Source organism: Zea mays, chromosome 6 (genome assembly GCF_902167145.1).
Source record: "Zea mays cultivar B73 chromosome 6, Zm-B73-REFERENCE-NAM-5.0, whole genome shotgun sequence".
Taxonomy (NCBI): Eukaryota; Viridiplantae; Streptophyta; class Magnoliopsida; order Poales; family Poaceae; genus Zea; species Zea mays.
Genome location: NC_050101.1, coordinates 178,327,101 through 178,349,882, shown reverse-complemented (window position 1 = coordinate 178,349,882; position 22,782 = coordinate 178,327,101). Strand labels below are relative to the sequence as shown.

At 45.6% G+C, this 22,782-nt stretch overlaps 1 protein-coding gene across 2 annotated transcripts; it reads right to left on the bottom strand.

Moving 5' to 3' along the window:
* Nucleotides 1-865: 865 nt before the first annotated feature.
* On the bottom strand, nt 866-22,521 carry LOC103630788 (protein REDUCED WALL ACETYLATION 3). 2 transcript variants are annotated; one of them, XM_008651851.3, is made up of 16 exons: nt 22,149-22,521; nt 21,184-21,275; nt 20,818-20,946; nt 20,670-20,726; nt 20,500-20,572; nt 20,119-20,277; nt 3,332-3,481; nt 2,961-3,216; nt 2,752-2,873; nt 2,493-2,579; nt 2,282-2,370; nt 2,112-2,174; nt 1,965-2,021; nt 1,670-1,766; nt 1,411-1,569; nt 866-1,330 (listed from the first exon to the last, which is right to left on the bottom strand). In XM_008651851.3, exons 1-15 carry the CDS (start codon nt 22,179-22,181, stop codon nt 1,411-1,413), a joined length of 1,623 nt encoding a protein of 540 aa, XP_008650073.1. In that variant the 5' UTR covers nt 22,182-22,521; the 3' UTR covers nt 866-1,330. The 2 variants fall into 2 exon arrangements, with proteins under 2 accessions (XP_008650073.1, XP_008650075.1); XM_008651853.4 differs by having other exon boundaries at nt 866-1,282; nt 22,149-22,520.
* Between the last annotated feature and the right edge of the window lie 261 nt (nt 22,522-22,782).

The following is a 22,782-nucleotide window of genomic DNA, read 5'->3' as shown; positions in this document are numbered from 1 at the left end:
TAAGGAAAAAAAAAGTGCGGTAGAATTGGGCTGGGCCCGGAGCAGGCCGGAAAATTGCTTTGTTCTGGTTTGTCGGTCATAGTTATTGGCTCCAAATCCATATTCAATATTCATGTGGCTAAAATAATTATAGACACATATTTGTATTTTATATTCTACACTCGATTTTATATTCTACACTCGATATTCAGTATGATGGAACCCACTCTTAATTTGTTGTTGTTTCGATTAATTCAATATAGGATAAAGTGGTTCTAAAAAAGAAAAATTATAGTTAAATGTTGAAACATTCGGCTCCCTAAAATCTTCAGAGCCGTTCCATGGCATGAAGCCGTTTTATTCTAACTGGCTGCCGAACCAAACACTACCTTACTGAGGGATTTGAGGTTCACTGGATCTGCAATAAAATTGGGTAGCTACACAGCAGTTTTAAATCCAAGCGAAAGCATTTTGTTTGGAATTATACTTTTCGCCTTTATGATATTGACAGATCCATGTGTTAGTGTCTATTTGGCTTCTTCCTTGTATTGTTCCTCCTCGAGTCGGCTTAGATGCAGGCGAAGCTATCTAAGAGGGCGTAACCATCGTGCGTGGGGTCATAGCATGCTCAGACAGGGCACGCGACCACGGCCGGGCACGGCCAACGGTGCTCTTTCATGCGATGATTTATCATAACGAAGAAGAAAAGAACACGAGGAAGAAGAAAAGAACGAACTATTTCAATGTAACCAACAACAGTGGCGGGTAATTTTTCACACATACACCAAGTTTGAGCCGTGCATACAGTCTACCACCGTCCACCGGTCGACTGAGCCCGCGGGTACGCACGTACAGCACGAGCACGAACACTTGAAGAAGCAGGATATAGACTGGATGGTTCAAACTCCAAAGCAAACACGACATTACAATTAGGAGAAGAAAGGGCTCTGCGCCTCTGCCTTTATATTTCTTCTTTTCAAGGAAGAAGAAATGCCCGTCGTTTTTTTTACAGCTTCAGAATACCTATGGCACAACACGGTGCAGTTCTACAGGATAACTCATACAACGAGGTTGCATCAACATAGTCTAGCGAACAGTTGCTACAACTTCCAAAAGAATGGAAGGATTGCCTACTTGTTGTATCCATCCGTGTTTTGAATGAACAAAAAGATCAAGATTCGGACTTCTGTATCTGCAGCCTCTGGCAATTCAATTCCCCGTATGTCCAACTTTAGCCGCTTCTCCGCGCATCCCAACTATCTCCACAACAGCAAAAGGGGATCGAGGCCCGAGCTGAAACATCCTATCAAGCAAACATTTTACAAGAAACCTTCTATCAAGATCTTCATCCCTGCAGATGCAATAAGCTATACCTGGGTTACATGAATCACAGAGAGATAACCGCAAACATTGTAAGTTTCTGATGGTTACCTATACACCAGGAATCTTCAGAAGAATAAGCGAGCAGAGATACAAGCACACTGAGATGGCGATCCCAGCAATCAAATTTTGGTATAGGCGGCTATTATCCCTACTGGGGATAAAAGCCGACTTCAAGACGTTTGTGATCTCAAACACACGGTATGATAGCTGCATTTATTAGATAATGAAATGAGTATCCTTTTTATGACTGTTGAATGGAACTGTTTTCTTTCCAAGTACTGAGATGGGTTTGAAGTTGGCAACTTACAAGAAGATAGATCGCTGTAGTAAGCATGAAGTTAAGCATAGGATAATCTGGTATGAAACAAAGAAGCCACTTTGGTTGTCCATTTGGCATGCTAGACCTGCAAAAGAAGCTTGGTCACAATGTGGCGAAGCAAAGACATTTGAGCAGCATTTTTAGTTCAGTTGAATAAACTACTGCTATATGAGAAGAAACATTGGAGTTGATCTTCTACCAACATGCTATTACCACAAGGTTAGTGAACTGGAAGCACCTTCAATAATTAGGGAAAAACGTAGAGGTAACTCAAGAGTCATACCTAAGCCAAATATGGATCTGAGAAATATAAGTCTCGAGTGTAATCTTGCCAAGCCATCTGTCACAAGTGTACATTAAAAATACTTAGTGGTGGAGTAAGCCAAGAAAACACATGAACAATGTAGGTAGTAAAAATTTTAATGCTTACGCGAAAAGAGCTAAAGAGGCATTCCTCAACTGCTGGGTGCAATTGCGCAGGCAGATATAAACACTGAAAGAAACACAGTTCATTGTCAACTGCAACTAAGCTCTAAGCATATTGCTGGCATGGCATGTGCCACATCGATTATGAATACATGTTAAATTTCTTATACGTACGTTATAGGGATCCATGATGTGTAGGGATGGTACTTGTTGTATGTAACTTTGTCTAGCTTGTATATATATTCATACCACAGAAAGCCAACCTAGAAGAAGAAACACAACACCTAGTCAGTACAGTATTAACAACACAGTGGTGTCAAGTACTTGATTTAAAGAAATCCAACAGTTTCCACAACAACAAAGGTAAGAGATTGTGGGAACTTACCGTCAATGAAAGAGTGACAATGGTTCCCTTGATTGATAATCTAACCTTAGTCTCAGATTCTTCCAGCTTCTCCATCCATCTTTCAACCTGTTTACGTCAAAAGGCTCCATGTTAAGGTTAACATGATCTGAACAAAAGAAACGATGCTTAATATATATAGAGATTAGGGAAAATATATCGAGACGTATCCAATAACATCTCGTAGATACAGTCTCAGAGGGTGATCAGGGTAATATAGGTCCATAACTGAAATACTTACATTAGGATGGAAGTAAGCATAAATCATTCCAATAATCCATATGTATCGATCGAGGCCAGATCGGAAATGCCACTCATGTAGCAGGGGTAAGTGTGCCTTGGATGGCGATGGATCTTTATAGCCTGAATAGAAAATAATTAAGGTTGGTCCTGAACTCCTAAGCATGACTGGTAGGGAGAATGTCATACAAAACTACATCAATAACTTACCTAGCAGAAACGTAAAGGGGGCCCACAATGATTCAAATACCCCAGGGATTTCCCATATCAAAATTACAGACAAGAAGCAGCAAGCAATCTTAATAGCCATGATTGATGGTACCTCATTGTATTTGTTAAACAGACCAAGTGATCCATATACCATAAGAGTAAATAGTGTGTGCATTGGGCATATATAATAGAGCATGAGATCATTGTCAAGGACAATGCAACAGAATGCCACAAAGAAATTTAATCTCCACATCATCTGCATGGAAAGTATAGTTATTGTTCTAGTGCTTAAAAGGCGGTAACAAGAAATACAGGAGACTAAACTCATTAGGACATAGCACAAAATAAGACTGATGAGGTAGCATAGGCACCTGAGCAAATCTTGCAATACTAAAATCTTTCTTGATATAGTAATATGAGAAATTCCCAAATCCAGTCATCCAGACATAGCAAGCAATGAACACACGGATTGCATTGTATATCTCAGAAGCAGCAAAATAATGGTACATCAGAAATAAGACCTGGAAACACAGAACGAATAATTAGTACACTCTTGCAACCAGAATGGATTAACACAATACTCCCTCCATTCCAAACTATAAGGCATTTTGGCTTTTTTATATGCATAACTTTTGCTATGCACTTAGATATACACTATGTTCATACATAGTTAAAGCAATGTATCTAGAAAGCTAAAACGTCTTATAATTTGGAACAGACGGAGTACCTGTGTAAGACAGAAACCAAAAGGGAATGCAAAAGCACTACTGCAGTAAGTACATTTTGGTGGCATTTAGTTGTCGAAACTCGAAAGCTTGAAATATACAAGTGAGAAGAAAACTATTGCAGTAGTTGTCACAATAAAAGTGTCCAGTTGATATAAGGCAATATACTTTTAAGTAAAGTCTGTGTACATACCACCATATTGTGGGATAGAAGGAACACCATAACAATGGATACAAATCGGTATAGCAGAGGATGCAAATTTAAAACAGAAGACACATCATGCATATCATACAAATATCAAAGCCTAGCGAGTGCTTTACATGTGATATGGGTGTTCTCGGTTGTAAGAGCGCGTTCCCGGCCGCAGCTCAGATTGAGTAGGCTGAGGCGGCACCGGGAGAGCTCGCCGGCGACCTATGGTAATGGTTGGCGGAACCACCGGCCGTTTATCGTCGGCAACGCCTGCTGCTGAATTTGTGGGAACAAGAAGTCCCTTTTCTCTCTGCCGCCCCTCTCTCTTTTATTCCAAATCCTTGTTCCTAAACATAGAAACTAGGGAGCAATATAATGCTCAATAAGGTAACTAATACTACCATTACAAAATTGAGAGATACTTGCTGCTAAATAAGCCGCAGCTGATTACTTTCCTCAACTACTGCTTCCTAAAATACACCCTATTCGGTTGGGCCATATCAATACTCCCCCCCTCGACAACAAGCTTGTCCTCAAGCTTGAAATCTGGGTGTGCACGCCGAAATTCCAGGGCATCTTCCCACGTAGCCTCTTCAATATCCTGTCATGTCCATTGGATCAAGAACTGGCGATGACCTTGAATGAAGCGTTGAGCCAATATGCTGTAAGGAACCAACTGTGCAGATTCTGAAGACGGATAAGAAACATCAGCCGGTAAATCGGGAGCTACGACCGGAGGAGTGCCTTTAAAGGGTTTCAACATGGAGACATGAAAAACATCATGAATTTTGGCCGTGGTTGGGAGAACTAGGCGATATGCCACCTCGCCTACCTTGCTGACCACCAAATAAGGACCAAAAAATTTGGGCGCCAGCTTGTGATAGTGTCCCTGTCGCACTGAAAGTTGGCGATGGCTCTGAAGCTTCAACCAAACCCAATCACCCACCGCATAAGTAACCTCACGGTGATGAAGGTCATAACGTTGTTTCAACCGGTTCTGGGCGGTCAACAAATGATGACGAGCTCGATCCAATAATGCATCCCGATCCACTAACCTTCTATCAACGACATCTACCAGAGTGATGCCCTGGCTGTAAGGAACCAATGGAGGGGGTTTGCGACCATAGACCAATTCAAAAGGAGTCATCTGAAGTGCCGAATGATACGAGGAATTGTAACAGAATTCTGCCCAAGGTAGCCATTGAACCCAAGTGGAGGGTCGCTCAGTGGCTAAACAGCGAAGATACATCTCAATAGTACGATTCACCACCTCTGTCTGGTCGTCCGTCTGAGGGTGATATGAGGAAGAGGTGAGGAGTTTTGTGCCACAACGCTTAAAAAGATTCTGCCAGAAGGTGCTAGTGAACACCGGATCGCGATCGGACACAATAGACTCGGGCACCCCATGGAGCCTCACCACTTGGTCAAAGAAAATATCCGCAACCGCAGATGTTGTAGCGGGCCGCTTGATAGCAATAAAATGACCATATTTGGATAAGCGATCCACCACTACCAACAGAGCTGACTTCCCTTGAGACTTTGGAAGTCCTACTATGAAATCCATGGATATATCTGGCCAAATGTGTTGCGGGATTGATAATGGTTGCAGAAGACCAGCAGGCGCTAAGGTACTCGCTTTATGCTGCTGGCAGACAGCACACTGGTGAATGTATTGCTCCACTGACCCCCGCAGGTTCTCCCAGAAAAAACTTTGCTTAATACGATGCAGTGTTTTGTGCACTCCTTCATGGGTCACATTGTGGTAGGCAGCCACCACCTGGGAACGAAAGGAAGAGGTTGCTGGAATGAATAACCGTTGTTTGCGAAAGACCAGGCCCCCATGTGTGGACCAAATGTGTGCAGCGGGTGTCGCTGAATTGCTGGAATCCGACTCCTCCTGAGAACCCTGAAATTCTGGCCATGAAATGTAGCGATCTTCAGTCTCCCAGTTGTCCAACACCTCCTGCGCTTCGCCGCGCAGGTGCATGCCCGCCATCTCCACCCACTCCTCCTGGGGCACCGCATGCAGTCGGCCGTACCGCTCGCACTGGCGGAGCCAGAGCAGAGGGTCCTCTCCGCCATCGAACAGCGACAGTTCGTAGCGAGGCACGTGTGGCTGAAAGTAGCCTAGAGGGGGGTGAATAGGCTAATCTGAAAATTTTCACAATAAACTTCGAAAGATTGTTAAATACACAGTAGCGATCTTCAGTCTCCCAGTTGTCCAACACCTCCTGCGCTTCGCCGCGCAGGTGCATGCCCGCCATCTCCACCCACTCCTCCTGGGGCACCGCATGCAGTCGGCCGTACCGCTCGCACTGGCGGAGCCAGAGCAGAGGGTCCTCTCCGCCATCGAACAGCGACAGTTCGTAGCGAGGCACGTGTGGCTGAAAGTAGCCTAGAGGGGGGTGAATAGGCTAATCTGAAAATTTTCACAATAAACTTCGAAAGATTGTTAAATACACAGTTCGACTGGTGCAGGCCGGTTCAACAGCTACATGCGCAAGTTGAACCACTCTGAACCAATCCAAATGTTTTAAAAACTTTAGACTAAAATCTACTAGAAAAAGTATTTCGCGAGTTCTTGTGAGAAGTAAGGTATAGCTAAGTTAGGATGAAAAGATGAATATGTAAAGGCTATTTCACTTCTAGATAAACTCTACGGAAAAATCTTTATGTCAATCTTGCAAGTAAAAATATCTTAAGTTAAAAACAAGCAAGAACACAAGACAAAAGATTTAATCCGAGGTTCGGCCACACCACAAAGGTGTCCTACTCCCCGTTGAGGAGCCCACAAAGGGCCAGGTCTTTTTCAACCCTAATCCTCCAAAAGCCGACCACAAAGGTCAAGTCAATCTCTTCTTATCTTAGCTCAAAGAGCGGGTGATACAAACTTCTTGGGGTCGTCCACAAATTTGGAGACTCCCAAGCAACCTCAAAAGATCTTGAAACCTAGGGTTTCAAGAACACCAAGAAAGCACAAGAGGGGTTTGCACAAGCTCAAGTCTTTGTAAAAAGAGATGGGAGAGGAAAACCAAATCGTGAGCACAAGCACAAACCTCACACCCAAGAGCTCCTCCAACAAGGTTGAATCTTGAGGAAGATTTAAGTGTGAGAGAGATGGGAGAGATGAGTGCTTTGTCTCAAGTTAGGTGAGCAATAAATGTGTGAGTGTCCAGCCGCATTGAAGAAGGGAGAGAGAGGGTTCTATTTATAGTCACGGCTCAAAAACTAGCCGTTTGACCAGAAACCTCGCAGAAGACCGGTTGAGCCACCCCCTAGGGCGGTTGAACCGCCCCCTGACAGGTCAGCAGACTGTCTGGCAGACTGACCTGCAGGCGGGTCAGACAGGACAGGACCGGTTGAACCGCCTGTCATGCAATCAACCGTCTCTATCTTCACAAGATCTACAAAAAGACTGCTTATGAGCTTCTCACTGGTAACAAACCTAAAGTTGATTATTTTAGAGTATTTGGTTGTAAGTGTTTTATTCTTAACAAGAAAGTCAAGAGCTCAAAGTTTGCTCCTAGAGTGGACGAGGGTTTCTTGCTTGGTTATGCATCAAATGCGCATGGATATCGCGTTTTCAACAATACCACCGGTCTTGTTGAAATAGCGATAGACGTGACATTTTATGAGTCTAATGGCTCGCAAGGGCATGTTTCTAATGGCACTGCAGGAAATGAAGAACTACCTTGTGAGGCCATAAAGAAATTTGCAATAGGTGAAGTGAGACCTCAAGAAAAGGATGATGAGGAAGGAACTTTGTAGATGACCAATGAGGTTGTTGATGTGGGTGCAAAGGTGGTGGGTGACAAATCCTCCACCCAAGCAAACCCATCAACCTCAAGTCATCCAAGTCTTGAAGAAAATCATCAATTCCAAAGGATGCCAACTGTGGTAGAAGATAAACACGAAAGTGTTAATGGTGAAGTGCCTCTTGATCAAGTGAATGATGAAGAAGAGCAAATACAAAGACAACCATCAGTGTCTCATCCTAGAGTCCATCATACCATTCAAATGGACCATCCGGTGGACAACATCCTGGGTAGCATCAGGAGAGGGGTAACAACTTGATCTCGTTTAGCTAATTTTTGTGAATTTTACTCGTTTGTTTCCTCTCTTGAGCCACTTAAGGTTGAAGAAGCATTGTGTGATCCAGATTGGATAATTGTCATGCAAGAGGAGTTGAACAACTTCTCCCGGAATGAAGTTTGGTCCTTAGTCCAAAGACCCAAACAAAATGTGATTGGGACAAAATGGGTCTTTAGAAACGAACAAGATGAAAATGGCGTGGTTACAAGAAACAAAGCACGGTTGGTTGCCCAAGGCTACACTCAAGTGGAAGGACTTGATTTTGGTGAAACATATGCGCCGGTAGCAAGGTTAGAGTCAATTAGAATATTAATTGTCTATGCTACTAACCATGACTTCAAACTATATCAAATGGATGTCAAGAGCGCATTTCTAAATGAACCACTACAAGAGAGGGTCTATGTGGAGCAACCACCGGGCTTTGAAGATCCAAAGAAGCCAAACCATGTTTACCTACTTCACAAGGCACTCTACGGGCTTAAACAAGCCCCTAGAGCTTGGTATGATTGCCTTAAAGATTTCTTGCTTAAAAATGGTTTTGAAATAGGAAAAGTAGACTCTACTTTATTCACTCGCAAAGTTGACAATCAATTATTTGTTTGTCAAATATATGTCGACAACATTATATTTGGCAGTACTGATGAAACTTTTTGTGAGGAATTTAGTAGGGTTATGACAAATAGGTTTGAGATGTTCATGATGGGTGAGCTCAAGTAATTCCTGGGTTTTCAAGTTAAACAACTTAAGGAAGGAACCTTTCTGTGCCAAACCAAGTACACACAAGACATGCTCAAAAAGTTTGGCATGGAAAAGACAAAGCACGCCAAGACACCAATGGCTTCAAGTGGTCATCTCGACTTAAATGAAGAAGGTAAATCTGTAGATCAAAAGCTTTATAGATCAATGATAGGATCTCTACTATATTTGTGTGCATTTAGGCCAGATATCATGCTTATTGTGTGCATATGTGCCCGTTTTCAAACTAACCCAAAAGAGTGTCACTTAGTGGCCGTTAAGAGAATTTTGAGATATCTAGTTCACACCCAAAATCTAGGTCTCTGGTATCCTAAGGGCTCCTTTTCCGATTTATTTGGCTACTCTGATTCAGACTATGCCGGTTGTAAAGTAGATCGAAAAAGCACCTCAGAGACTTGCCAATTCCTTGGGCGGTCCCTGGTGTCTTGGAGCTCTAAGAAGCAAAACTGTGTTGCACTTTCCACTGCCGAGGCCGAATACATAGCTGCTGGTGCTTGTTGTGCTCAGTTGCTATGGATGAAGCAAACTTTGAGAGATTTTGACTGTGAGTTTAAAAGAATCCACTACTTTGTGACAATGAGAGCGCCATTAAACTAGCCAACAATCCTGTGCAACATTCTAGAACCAAACACATAGATATAAGACACCATTTTCTGAGGGACCACGAAGTAAAAGGAGATGTCGAATTATGTCATGTAAACACAGAAAATCAACTAGCCGATATCTTCACAAAACCCTTCGATGATACTAGATTTTGCTTTCTTAGGAGTGAATTAAATATCTTAGATTCTCGTAACTTAACTTGAAAACGGACACACCGATTGTTTGATTCACTATTTTTTGATTGATAGTTTTAAAGCTTTGTGATGATCTTTCGAAACTTGGTGGAAATGTTAAAATTCAAATGAATTTGAGTGCTAAGATTTTTTAAAATTTTTCACTTGAAGCTCAACTGGCTTGGCCGGCTGAACTTTCTAGTTCAGCTGGAGGAGGCCAGCTGAACTTCGGAGCTAAACTTCAGCTCAGCTGCTTTTAACCAGAATTAACCAGGACTATCCTGGCCAAAACCGGTTGAATCGGTATTGAGGACCGGTTGAACCGGTCTGGCTCTGACTGGTCTGCTGCAGTTCTGTCCGCGCAGACTTTTTGCAGCTGTGTCAGCCGTGTCAGCTCCTGTGTCAGCCGCGCAGCAGCTTTTGCAGTTGACTGGTCACATCTGCGCTGCACCTTTTTGACTTTTGTGGCTTTTGGAATCTGCTGCTTTAATTAATGTCATGTCAGGTCGCGTCAGTCACTTTTTGGAACACCTTTTCAGAAACCTGTGCAGTACTTTTTCAGCTTTTACTGTTTGAAGAATCTGCTTTTTACTGCGCAGACGCGTCAGAAATTTAAATTTTTTGGCGTTTCTGGCCCTCTGACCGCGCTGGTCAGATGCGGTTGAACCGGCCCTTGAAGGGCGGTTGAACCGGTCCTGGGGACCAGCTCAACTGCCTATTTATATGTCGCTCCCCTTCTCTTCCCTCACTCCAACCATTCTCGCCTTAGTCTCTCCGCAGTGTTTAGAGCCTCCTCTATCACTCACCTCAACCGGTTCATAGTTCCAAAACCTCTCCAATCATAGTGCGTCGTCGCAACCCTTCCGTGATTGAGTTTAGCAGCGACTCGGATGAGATTCAGGAGGAATCTCCAGTCCCCTCTCCTCCGCCTCGTCGCTCCCTCTCTAAGAGAGGACGCGGCTCTGGTAGGATGGATGGAGAGGGTTCTTCCATGCCCTCGCAGCCGGCTCGTGGGAGGCGCCAAAAGGTTGGCGCCACTCGACCTCGTCGCAGCACTTCTTCCTCTGGATATGCTCCTTGCCAGGAAGAGAATGGGACTTTCGACGACTTCATCGACCCTCCGGCGCCAGATGCACTCTACGTCACCGGTCTGCACGTGCATCCGGCGAACGTTACCCGCGGTCCACATGAACCTCCTGTCGACTTCTCTCTAAAGGGAGTAGACACCCTTCAGCGCCTGAGGTTCACCAATCCTTCTCTCACTCCTCGTCATCCTGGTGTCTAGGACCCTCGGTTCTGGAATCTTTTCCAGGCTGATTTCTACAATTCTGTCATTTTATCCAAGAAACACCCAGTCGTCAGGCATAGGTTTATAGACTGGGAGGGATGTGAGAACATGGGCGATGCTGACATGACGTCAGCTCTCCAAAACTTAGAGAGAAAGGGGTTAAAATATATTATGACCATGGAATACCCCTGGAACGACGAGGTGGTAGCTCAGTTTTATGCCACCCTCTGGATCAAGAAAGTAGATGAGGAAGCCGATGGGTATGATTACCCTGTCATGTATTTCTTCATCCAGGATAACTGGCACAAAGTCAGTTATCGTCGTTTTGCCCATATTCTGGGCTTCTCTGATGCTGATATTCAGGGCAACAACATGCGAGTGCATAACATTAGGCTGCTCATGCGTGAAGAGACTGAATTTATTCATGTCTCTAATGATCGGGAGTTCTGAACGACCGCTAACATGCATAGGTACTACAGGTACCTTAACTCTTTGTCCAGAATGACCGTTCTCCCGAAGGGCGAGAATCAAATGAACGTCCTTGGGGAGAGTCGGGTCTCCCTTCTCCTCCTTGCTCCCAACAGTCTCGCCCGCATTAATGTGTTTGACATGATCTGGGAAGAGATCATCCGTGCTTCCTGGTCTCCTCTCAAAGGGTGTCTTCATGCACCCTTTATCATGAAGATGATCGAAGTGGTCACCCAGACTCACTTCGAAAAACATGTCAAACACTCCCGCTACGTACCCTACTGGGTTGATTCCTCCAACCCAGCTGCTCGTACGAAGCGGGCTCCCTCAGGATCTGGAGGCCCTGCCTCCTCTGCTGAGCCACCTCCCCAGCCTCCTCATCATCCATCTTCCTCTCGCGCCGCCGCTGCCTCGCGTCCCTCTCCTGGCCGCGGATCTCCCATGCCACGTGGTCGTGGTCGTGGCCGAGGGATGGGTGCCCGCTTGGTCCATGGGATTGTGGCATTTTTTTCTATGTGCTGGAACATTTCTGCTGATGTACATGAGCTGGCAAGGCGTCACCGGGAGACTGACGACAATCTTCGTCGTCAAGCTTCCACTATGGGTATGCCCCTCGCTCGCCTGACGTGCCTCTCCATCCTCCTCCCCCGGAGATCAATGAGTGGCACCGGCAGGCCTACGGGGTGTCATTTATGTCAGCAGACGACGAAGAAGAAGCCTACGTTGATGATCGCGAGCAGTTTGCCCCACCTCCCTACCATGGGGATCCGGGTCAATCATCCTCTCACCCTCCGCCTCCCTACTCGGGTCAGGGACCCACTCCCGGTGACCCTAGGCCATCCGGCTCTGGTTACCATCACCACCCTCCACCTCCTCATCATCGTACATCTTCGGCATCTGTTTTTTCTGCGGCTGATGAGCTACCTAGGGACTCCTCATTCGAGGAAGACGTGATGAGGACCCTCTTCCCTGACTACACATCATACCCTCCATCATATCCTTCGTCCTATCCTCCTCCTGGAGGATATTGATTCATGTATCCATGTCTCTCTCTTCGTTTTTGGTACTTGTTGCCAAAAAGGGGAGAAAATCCAAAATTTCTAGTCATTCTGTTTGTGGTTTTTTCGGTTATGTATTTCTTTTGGTTTATTTTTGTTTTGGCCACTGTTGTGTCTTGTATCCTCTTATCATTGTATGAAATAAAACTGTTGGGTTATTATTCAAAGTGATATGATGGTCTTCTGGCCATCATCTTTTGTCCCGTCAGTTTGTAATGATTGCTTTGCTATGAAGTAAAAATGATGTGTATTTAGAGATAGTCATATGCATCACAACTCCTGTTTGACACTCTTGCACCCCTCGGATGGTTGTATTCAGTATGATTTTTGTCACTATCTCTAAATGTGTTGCTCACATGACATATTATGTCAAAACATTGGATTCACAATCGTGCACACATTTAGTCTAAAGTTTATAAAACAGTTGGATTGGTTCAGAGTGGTTCAACTTGCGCACGTAGCTGTTGAACCGGCCTGCACCAGTCGAACTGTGTATTTAACAATCTTTCGAAGTTTGTTGTGAAAATTTTCAGATTAGCCTATTCACCCCCCCCCCCCCACTCTAGACTACTTTCAAGATGGCTCCCCCTAAATGTGTGCACGATTGTGAATCCAATGTTTTGACATAATATGTCATGTGAACAACACATTTAGAGATAGTGACAAAAACCATACTGAATACAACCATCCGAGGGGTGCAAGAGTGTCATAACAGGAGTTGTGATGCATATGACTATCTCTAAATACACATCATTTTCACTTCATAGCAAAGCAATCATTACAAACTGATGGGACAAAAGATGATGGCCAGAAGACCATCATATCACTTTGAATAAAAACCCAGCAGTTTTATTTCATACAATGATAAGAGGATACAAGCCACAACAGTGGCCAAAACAAAAATAATCCAAAAGAAATACATAACCGAAAGAACCACAAACAGAATGACTAGAAATTTTGGATTTTCTCCCCCTTTTTGGCAACAAGTACCAAAAACGAAGAAAGAGAGAGACAAGGATACATGAATCAATATCCTCCAGGAGGAGGATAGGACGGAGGATATGATGGAGGGTATGATGTGTAGTCAGGGAAGAAGGTCCTCATCACGTCTTCCTCGAGTGAGGAGTCCCTAAGGGGCTCATCACCCGCAGAAAAAACAGATGACGAAGATGTACGATGAGGAGGAGGAGGTGGAGGGTGGTGATGGTAACTAGAGCCGGATAGCCGCGGGTCACCAAGAATGGGTCCCGGACCCGGGTAGGGAGGAGGATGAGAGGATGATTGACCCGGATCCCCATGGTAGGGAGGCGGAGCAAACTGCTCGCGATCATCAACGTAGGCTTCTTCTTCTTCGTCGTCGTCGTCTGCTGACATAAAGGGCACCCCGTAGGCCTGCCGGTGCCACTCATTGATCTCCGGGGGAGGAGGATGGAGAGGCACGTCAGGCGAGCGAGGGGCAAAGGGCATACCCATAGTGGAAGTTTGACGACGAAGATTGTCGTCAGTCTCCCGCTGACGCCTTGCTAGCTCATGTACATCAGCAGAAATGTTCCGGCACATAGAGAAAAATGCCGCAATCCCATGGACCAAGCGAGCACCCATCCCTCGGCCACGACCACGACCACGTGGCATGGGAGATCCGCGGCCAGGAGAGGGACGCGAGGCAGCGGCGGCGCGAGAGGAGGATGGGTGATGAGGAGGCTGGGGAGGTGGCTCATCAGAGGAGGCAGGGCCTCCAGACCCTGAGGGAGCCCGCTTCGTACGAGCAGCTGGGTTAGAGGAATCAACCAAGTAGGGTACATAGCGGGAGTGTTTGACATGTTTTTCGAAATGAGTCTGGGTGACCACTTCGATCATCTTCATGATAAAGGGTGCATGAAAACACCCTTTGAGAGGAGGCCAGGAAGCACGGATGATCTCTTCCCAGATCATGTCAAACACATTAATGCGGGCGAGACTGTTGGGAGCAAGGAGGAGAAGGAAGAACCGACTCTCCCCAAGGACGTTCATTTGATTCCTGCCCTTCGGGAGAACGGTCATCCTGGACAAAGAGTTAAGGTACCTGTAGTACCTATGCATGTTGGCGGTCGTCCAGAACTCCCGATCCATAGAGACATGAATAAATTCAGTCTCTTCCCGCATGGGCAGCCTAATGTCATGCACTCGCATGTTGCTGCCCTGAATAACAGCATCAGAGAAGCCCAGAATATGGGCAAAACGACGATAACTGACTTTGTGTCAGTTACCCTGGATGAAGAAATACATGATAGGGTAATCATACCCATCGACTTCCTCATCTACTTTCTTGATCCAGAGGGTGGCATAAAACTGAGATACCACCTCGTCGTTCCAGGGGTATTCCATGGTCATAATATTTTTTAACCCCTTTCTCTCTAAGTTGCGGAGAGCTGACGTCATGTCAGCATCGCCCATGTTCTCACATCCCTCCCAGTCTATAAACCTATGCCTGACGACTGGGTGTTTCTTGGATAAAATGACAGAATTGTAGAAATCAGCCTGGAAAAGATTCCAGAACCGAGGGTCCTGGACACCAGGATGACGAGGAGTGAGAGAAGGATTGATGAACCTCAGGCGCTGAAGGGTGTCTACTCCCTTCAGAGAGAAGTCGACAGAGGTTCATGTGGACCGCGGGTAACGTTCGCCGGATGCATGTGCAGACCGGTGACGTAGAGTGCATCTGGCGGCGGAAGGTTGATGAAGTCGTCGAAAGCCCCATCCTCCTCCTGGCAGGGAGCATATCCAGAGGAAGAAGTGCTACGACGAGGTCGAGTGACGCCAACCTTTTGGCGCCTCCCGCGAGCCGGCTGCGAGGGCATGGAAGAACCCTCTCCATCCATCCTACCAGAGCCGCGTCCTCTCTTAGAGAGGGAGCGACGAGGCGGAGGAGAGGGGACGGGAGATTCCTCCTAAATCTCATCTGAGTCGCTGCTGAACTCAATCACGGATGGGTTGCGACGACGCACCATGTTTGGAGAGGTTTTGAAACTATGAACCGGTTGAGGTGAGTGAGAGAGGAGGCTCTAAACACTGCGGAGAGACTAAGTCGAGAATGATTGGAGTGAGGGAAGAGACGGGGAGCGACATATAAATAGGCAGTTGAGCTGGTCCCCAGGACCGGTTCAACCGCCCACCAAGGGTCGGTTCAACCGCATCTGACCAGCGCGGTCAGAGGGCCAGAAACGGTCAGAGGGAAAACGCCCAAAAAAAAATTAAATTTCTGACGCATCTGTGCAGTAAAAAGCAGATTCTTCAAACAGTAAAAGCTGAAAAGGTACTGCACAGGTTTCTGAAAAGTTGTTCCAAAAAGTGACTGACGCGACCTGACATGGCATTAATTAAAGCAGCAGATTCCAAAAGTCACAAAAGTCAAAAAGTTGCTGCGCAGATGTGACCAGACGGCTGCAAAAGCTGCTGCGCGGCTGACACAGGTGCTGACACGGCTGACACAGCTGCAAAAAAATTATGCGCGGACAGAACTGCAGCAGACCGGTCAGAGCCAGACCGGTTCAACCGGTCCTCAATACCGGTTCAACCGGTTTTGACAAGGATAGTCTTGGTTAATTCTGGATAAAAGCAGCTGAGCTGAAGTTCAGCTCTGAAGTTCAGCTGGCCTCCTCCAGCTGAACTAGAAAGTTCAGCTGGCCAAGCCAGTTGAGCTTCAAGTGAAAAATTTTAAAAATCTTAGCACTAAAATTCATTCGAATTTTAACATTTCCACCAAGTTTTGAAAGATCATCACAAAGCTTTAAAACTATCAATCAAAAAATAGTGAATCAAACAATCTGTGTGTTCGTTTTCAAGTTAAGTTACGAGAATCCAAGATATTTAATTCACTCCTAAGAAAGCAAAATTTAGTCTCATCGAGGGGTTTTGTGAAGATATCGGCTAGTTGATTTTCTGTGTTTACATGATATAATTCGATATCTCCTTTTGTTTCGTGGTCCCTCAGAAAATGGTGTCTTATATCTATGTGTTTGGTTATAGAATGTTGCACAGGATTGTTGTCTAGTTTAATGGCGCTCTCATTGTCACATAGTAGTGGGATTCTTTTAAAATCACAGCCAAAATCTCTCAAAGTTTGCTTCATCCATAGCAACTGAGCACAACAAGCACCAGCAGCTATGTATTCGGCCTCGGCAGTGGAAAGTGCAACACAGTTTTGCTTCTTAGAGCTCCAAGACACCAGGAACCGCCCAAGGAATTGGCAAGTCCCCGAGGTGCTTTTTCGATCTACTTTACAACCGGCATAGTCTGAATCAGAGTAGCCAAATAAATCGAAAAAGGAGCCCTTAGGATACCAGGGACCTAGATTTTGGGTGTGAACTAGATATCTCAAAATTCTCTTAACGGCCACTAAGTGACACTCTTTTGGGTTAGCTTGAAAACGGGCACACATGCACACACTAAGCATGATATCTGGCCTAGATGCCCACAAATATAGTAGAGATCCTATCATTGATCTATAAAGCTTTTGATCTACAGATTTAACTTCTTCATTTAAGTCGAGATGACCACTTGAAGCCATTGGTATCTTGGCGTGCTTTGCCTTTTCCATGCCAAACTTTTTGAGCATGTCTTGTGTGTACTTGGTTTGGCACAGAAAGGTTCCTTCCTTGAGTTGTTTAACTTGAAAACCCAGGAAGTACTTGAGTTCACCCATCACGAACATCTCAAACCTATTTGTCATAACCCTACTAAATTCCTCACAAAAAGTTTCATCAGTACTGCCAAATATAATGTCGTCGACATATATTTGACAAACAAATAATTGATTGTCAACTTTGCGAGTGAATAAAGTAGAGTCTACTTTTCATATTTCAAAATCATTTTTAAGCAAGAAATCTTTAAGGCAATCATACCAAGCTCTAGGGGCTTGTTTAAGCCCGTAGAGTGCCTTGTGAAGTAGGTAAACATGGTTTGGCTTCTTTGGATCTTCAAAGCCCGGTGGTTGCTCCACATAGACCCTCTCTTGTAGTGGTCCATTTAGAAATGCGCTCTTGACATCCATTTGATATAGCTTGAAATCATGGTTAGTAGCATAGGCAATTAATATTCTAATTGACTCTAACCTTGCTACCGGCGCATATGTTTCACCAAAATCAAGTCCTTCCACTTGGGTGTAGCCTTGGGCAACCAACCGTGCTTTGTTTCTTGTAACCACGCCATGTTTATCTTGTTTATTCCTAAAGACTCATTTTGTCCCAATCACATTTTGTTTGGGTCTTTGGACTAAGGATCAAACTTCATTCCGGGAGAAGTTGTTCAACTCCTCTTGCATGGCAATTATCCATTCCGGGTCACCCAATGCTTCTTCAACCTTAAGTGGCTCAAGAGAGGAAACAAACGAGTAAAATTCACAAAAATTAGCTAAACGAGATCGAGTTGTTACCCCTCTCCTGATGCTACCCAGGATGTTGTCCACCGGATGGTCCCTTTGAATGGTATGATGGACTCTAGAATGAGGTACTGATGGTTGTCTTTGTATTTGCTCCTCCACATCATTTACTTGATCAAGAGGCACTTCACCATTAACACTTTTGTGTTCATCTTCTACCACAGTTGGCATCCTTTGGAATTGATGATTTTCTTCAAGACTTGGATGACTTGAGGTTGATGGGTTTGCTTGGGTGGAGGATTTGTCACCCACCACCTTTGCACCCACATCAACAACCTCATTGGTCATCTACAAAGTTCCTTCCTCATCATCCTTTTTTTGAGGTCTCTCCAAAAGCCGACCACAAAGGTCATCCACAAAGTTCCTTCCTCATCACAAAGGGCCGGGTCTTTTTCAACCCTAATCCTCCAAAAGCCGACCACAAAGGTCAAGTCAATCTCTTCTTATCTTAGCTCAAAGAGCGGGTGATACAAACTTCTTGGGGTCATCCACAAATTTGGAGACTCCCAAGCAACCTCAAAAGATCTTGAAACCTAGGGTTTCAAGAACACCAAGAAAGCACAAGAGGGGTTTGCACAAGCTCAAGTCTTTGTAAAAAGAGATGGGAGAGGAAAACCAAATCGTGAGCACAAGCACAAACCTCACACCCAAGAGCTCCTCCAACAAGGTTGAATCTTGAGGAAGATTTAAGTGTGAGAGAGATGGGAGAGATGAGTGCTTTGTCTCAAGTTAGGTTAGCAATAAATGTGTGAGTGTCCAACCGCATTGAAGAAGGGAGAGAGAGGGTTCTATTTATAGTCACGGCTCAAAAACTAGCCGTTTGACCAGAAACCTCGTAGAAGACCGGTTGAGTCGCCCCCTAGGGCGGTTGAACCGCCCCCTGACAGGTCAGCAGACTGTCTGCCAGTCTGACTGCCAGACTGACTGGCAGACTGACCTGCAGGCGGGTCAGACAGGACAGGACCGGTTGAACCGCCCCCTAGGGCGGTTGAACCGCCCCCTGACAACCCTGGTGACCTGACTGCCAGTCTGACTGGCAGACTGCAGATCAGAAGTCAGAGGGGTCAGAGACCAGTTGAACTGCCCCCCAGGACCAGTTCAGCTGGTCTAGACCAGAGAGTTTTGGAGAGAAAACCCCAGCTCAGCTGCCCGGGGGCAAGTTCAGCTGGGTATGGTCAAAGAGGTCCACAGCTGAAGTTGAAGTTCAGCTACAGCTGAAAGTTCAACTCAGCTGAAGTCCAGCTCAGCTACAGCTGAAGAAGCTCAACACAGCTGAAGTTAAGTTCAGCTGGAAAGCTCAGCTGCAGTTGAAGAAGTTCAGCTGCTTTTCAGCAAGAACACTCTAGGTTTCTCAACCCTAACCATGGTCAACCAAATAATGTTAGAGTGATTTTTGGTTTTCAAAAATAGCTTTTGAATTTGGGGACTTGAGCTATAGCAAACACCTATACCTGTGCGGAAAAGAATAAGGAAGAATTACATCATGCAACACAAGATTTTACATAAAATTTTATACGTCCGTTGCATGAGGTCCTTGGTGCTTCCTTAAGTTCCTGTTTCTTTCTAATCATACATTGAGAAAAAAAAACTGTTAGTACCCTTATTTGTTTTGTCATTAAATCACCAAAACCCTCACTTGGGGTTGATTGCACTTACAGTGGCCCCCCACGGCGTCCACCCCGCTCGATGCCACCCGCGTCCTCGTCGCGGCCCTCCTGGCGCCGGTGTGGCGGCGGGCGCCTCCTGTCACCTGTCCCGGACGCCGAGTCGGCCACCATCTTGGCAAGCTCGGCGATGGTGGTCTGCATGTCCTTCACGGCGACCGCCAGTTGCGCCACAGATGACTCGAAGCTGCCCACCCGATCTTCAGCAGAAGCCATGGAGGAGGACTCGCCTGAATCCGATACCAGTTGATATGGGTGTTCTCGGTTGTAAGAGTGCGTTCCCGGCCGCAGCCCAGATTGAGTAGGCTGGGGCGGCACCGGGAGAGCTCGCCGGCGACCTATGGTAATGGTTGGCGGAACCACCGGCCGTTTATCGTCGGCAACGCCTGCTGCTGAATTTGTGGGAACAAGAAGTCCCTTTTCTCTCTGCCGCCCCTCTCTCTTTTATTCCAAATCCTTGTTCCTAAACATAGAAACTAGGGAGCAATATAATGCTCAATAAGGTAACTAATACTACCATTACAAAATTGAGAGATACTTGCTGCTAAATAAGCCGCAGCTGATTACTTTCCTCAACTACTGCTTCCTAAAATACACCTTATTCGGTTGGGCCATATCAACATGTCATCATACTCGGCGCCACCTCTAAAATTCTCTTATGATATAGATACCAAAGCATCACAACATCAAGAAAAATAAATAAGTGAAGCAAAATCACTAACCTGCATCCACCCTTTCCATTCCTCAGTTTGGTGGCGATTAAGATAGAGTATAGACTTTCCTGAAAATGCTGATTTTTCATGATGCTTCTTTAGTGAAGTAAGTGTTGATGCTATGATGAGAAGAATGTATAGAAACAGGAACAGATCACGATTGTAGCTCTGTCAAAGAAAAAAAAAGGATTACAATGCAAGTAAAAGACATAAAGAACATATAAGAAACAGGCCATAATAGATCATAAAATAAGAAATAAAAATAGCAGCTTCAGTGATCAGAAACATTATACAGTCAAAATTTAGATAAGCAACACCCACTGTAGTTTACATGTGTGGCTTACTGCGGTGCTGAGTGTCAAGAGTAACTAGCAGGAGTAACCTTATTACCTTCTTGCTTTCTGGAAATATGTCTGTGCGGTCACAGATATAGAAGTAAACCAGAACAACGCCAAATTCAGCCCTGAAAAAAATGGTTAGAGGGCAGAGAAGTATCAGCAGATGATCACATAGCCAGAAGGCTGAGAGTGCATGCCATTATTGTTAGTAAATAATCTTACATGGCTCTCAGTACAGCACGGTTTTCAAGCAGAAAAGACTCGTCCATAGTTATAAACCTACAGTTCACAACCAGAGAGATATCAATATTTCACATATCACAAGTGTACGACCTATATTCAAATGCTTGTGTTGGTCTTGAAACGGTACCGTAACAAATTCGCTTTGGTAGACAAGTTCCTGAACTTTGTAGATGGTGATTTCAACTGTCCTCCTTCAAGTAATACTGACTTTTCATCCTCCTTGATGGTTCCATTATCCAAATTAGCGTCTGAATGACTGCAGAAGACAAAACAACGCAAGAGCAGGGTGACATTAAAACACTTTTTTCCAATTTCTTTGTGGTGCATCTACTGCCTGCCTGATCTAAAAAAGAAAACTCCAATTGCAGTCTTGAATAATTTGGAACAGCAGTTCGCAGTTGGCTATAAACATTTACTAGTTAAGACCATTTACAATATGAGCCTGTAGTCCTAATGCTAATTTCAAAATAAAGTATGTGAAGAGAAATCTCACACTTTCCCATGAGACAAAGATTTCTTGTATTCGAGGATTTCAGAGTAGATCCATGAGATGAGGACAGGGAATAGACCTAGCAAAAATGACACCTGAAAGAAAGCAAAACATTCAGTTCCATAAGTCCATGCGACCATGAGTCCATGGCAAATAAGCCAAGGTGCCAGTTAGTTCACCAAAGCACCAAACTAGGACAACAAAATTAGGATAGCTTTTTATTTCATGGAGGCTGTAGCCACAGTCAGATCCAACCCCCCAGAAATATGCGCTCTTAATTTGATGATTTTGGTCCAGGAAAGAAAGTTCTATCCCTACACCCCGTCATAAAAATGAGGCCAAATCTGTTCTATATCAGTAATTTTCAGCAGACAGACAAACATCCTTGTTTCATATCACGGCTCAGCCGCGCATCCTTTTCACGGTGAAGAACAGTAGAGAGAGACAGAGTACAGGGACCATATGCCCAATGTTAGGTTTCTTCCCTGTGGCTTGTACCCATTCCAAACCACAACCTTACAGAAAGAATTCTATATGTATGTTTCGCGTAAGTCGTAAGGAAGAGAACTGGCACACAGCTTCATTGCCACGAAAGCTCCTCCTAGGAGCAGAAATCCACCGCCCCACCAAACTGGTTAGGTACGGGGTCATGTGCAGGGAGGGTGCATGTGCATTCGCTTAGCGGGCACTAAATTCTTGCTCGAACCCTGGAGCTACCTTAAACCATGGCATCAATACTGCAAGTGCAACAACCGGTACTTCACTTCAATCCAACGGCGACGTGCACAGCAGCCGGCTGCTCGAGGAGCGCATCCACACGTGCGTGAGCCCGGAGATTATGGCCAAATTTGGTCGCGCAGGCGCTGCTAGCCCCCAGAGCCGAGTGAAGCGAGCTACGAAGCAGCACGGCTGGGGCGGATCCCACGGCTGGCGATAAGCAAGCAAGACGGAGGGAGAGGGGGGCACACCTGTCCGGGCGTGACGGGGCCGAAGACCTCCATTCCGGCGGGGGGGCAGCCCCGGGCCGAGATCCCGATCCTCGCTCCCGGCCGGCGACCGATCAGCCTAGATCCAGGGCCGCGGAGGGGACGTGCGTGCTGCGCAGTAGGGGCGCGGCGGGTGGGTGGGCAGAGGCGAGAGCGATGGGGATGTGGGATTTATATGCGCGCGCAATGGCGAGGGGGTACGAAGGGCAGAGATTATCCTGGTGCGGAGGAGCTGGCCGGTGGCTGGTGCGGCTGGGGGTGGCCGGGTGGGGGAGGAGGAGATCTGAAGCAACCGGGGCGGGGGCGGAGACGGTGGCTGGTCGCGGTCGTGCTGCAGGGCGGGGAGAAATGAAAGCCCCTGTTTGTTTCAGCTTTTTGGAGCTTCTGGCCACCAAAAGCTGCTGCGGACTGCCAAACGTTCAGCTTTTCAGTCAGCTTCTATAAAATTCGTTTGGGTAAAAACCATTTAAAAATCAATATAAACACATAATCGGTTGAGTCGTTGCAATAGTAGAATTCGTCATTTTCTAGATCCTGAGTCCTATGGACACCTTTATATTTCTCCACACATAATCCTAATGATACTCAGATTCTCTACACAGCCAGATTCTCCCTA

Bases quoted from the DNA above. Each gene is read 5' to 3' on its own strand.
- LOC103630788 (XM_008651851.3), bottom strand. From the start codon at position 22,181: ATGGAGGTCTTCGGCCCCGTCACGCCCGGACAG. The intron at 3,482-20,118 runs GTTAGTGATTTT...CTGTGTTTCCAG, and splicing joins AATGGAAAGGGTGGATGCAG to GTCTTATTTCTGATGTACCA. The intron at 2,175-2,281 runs GTACGTATAAGA...TGTTTCTTTCAG, and splicing joins ACATCATGGATCCCTATAAC to TGTTTATATCTGCCTGCGCA.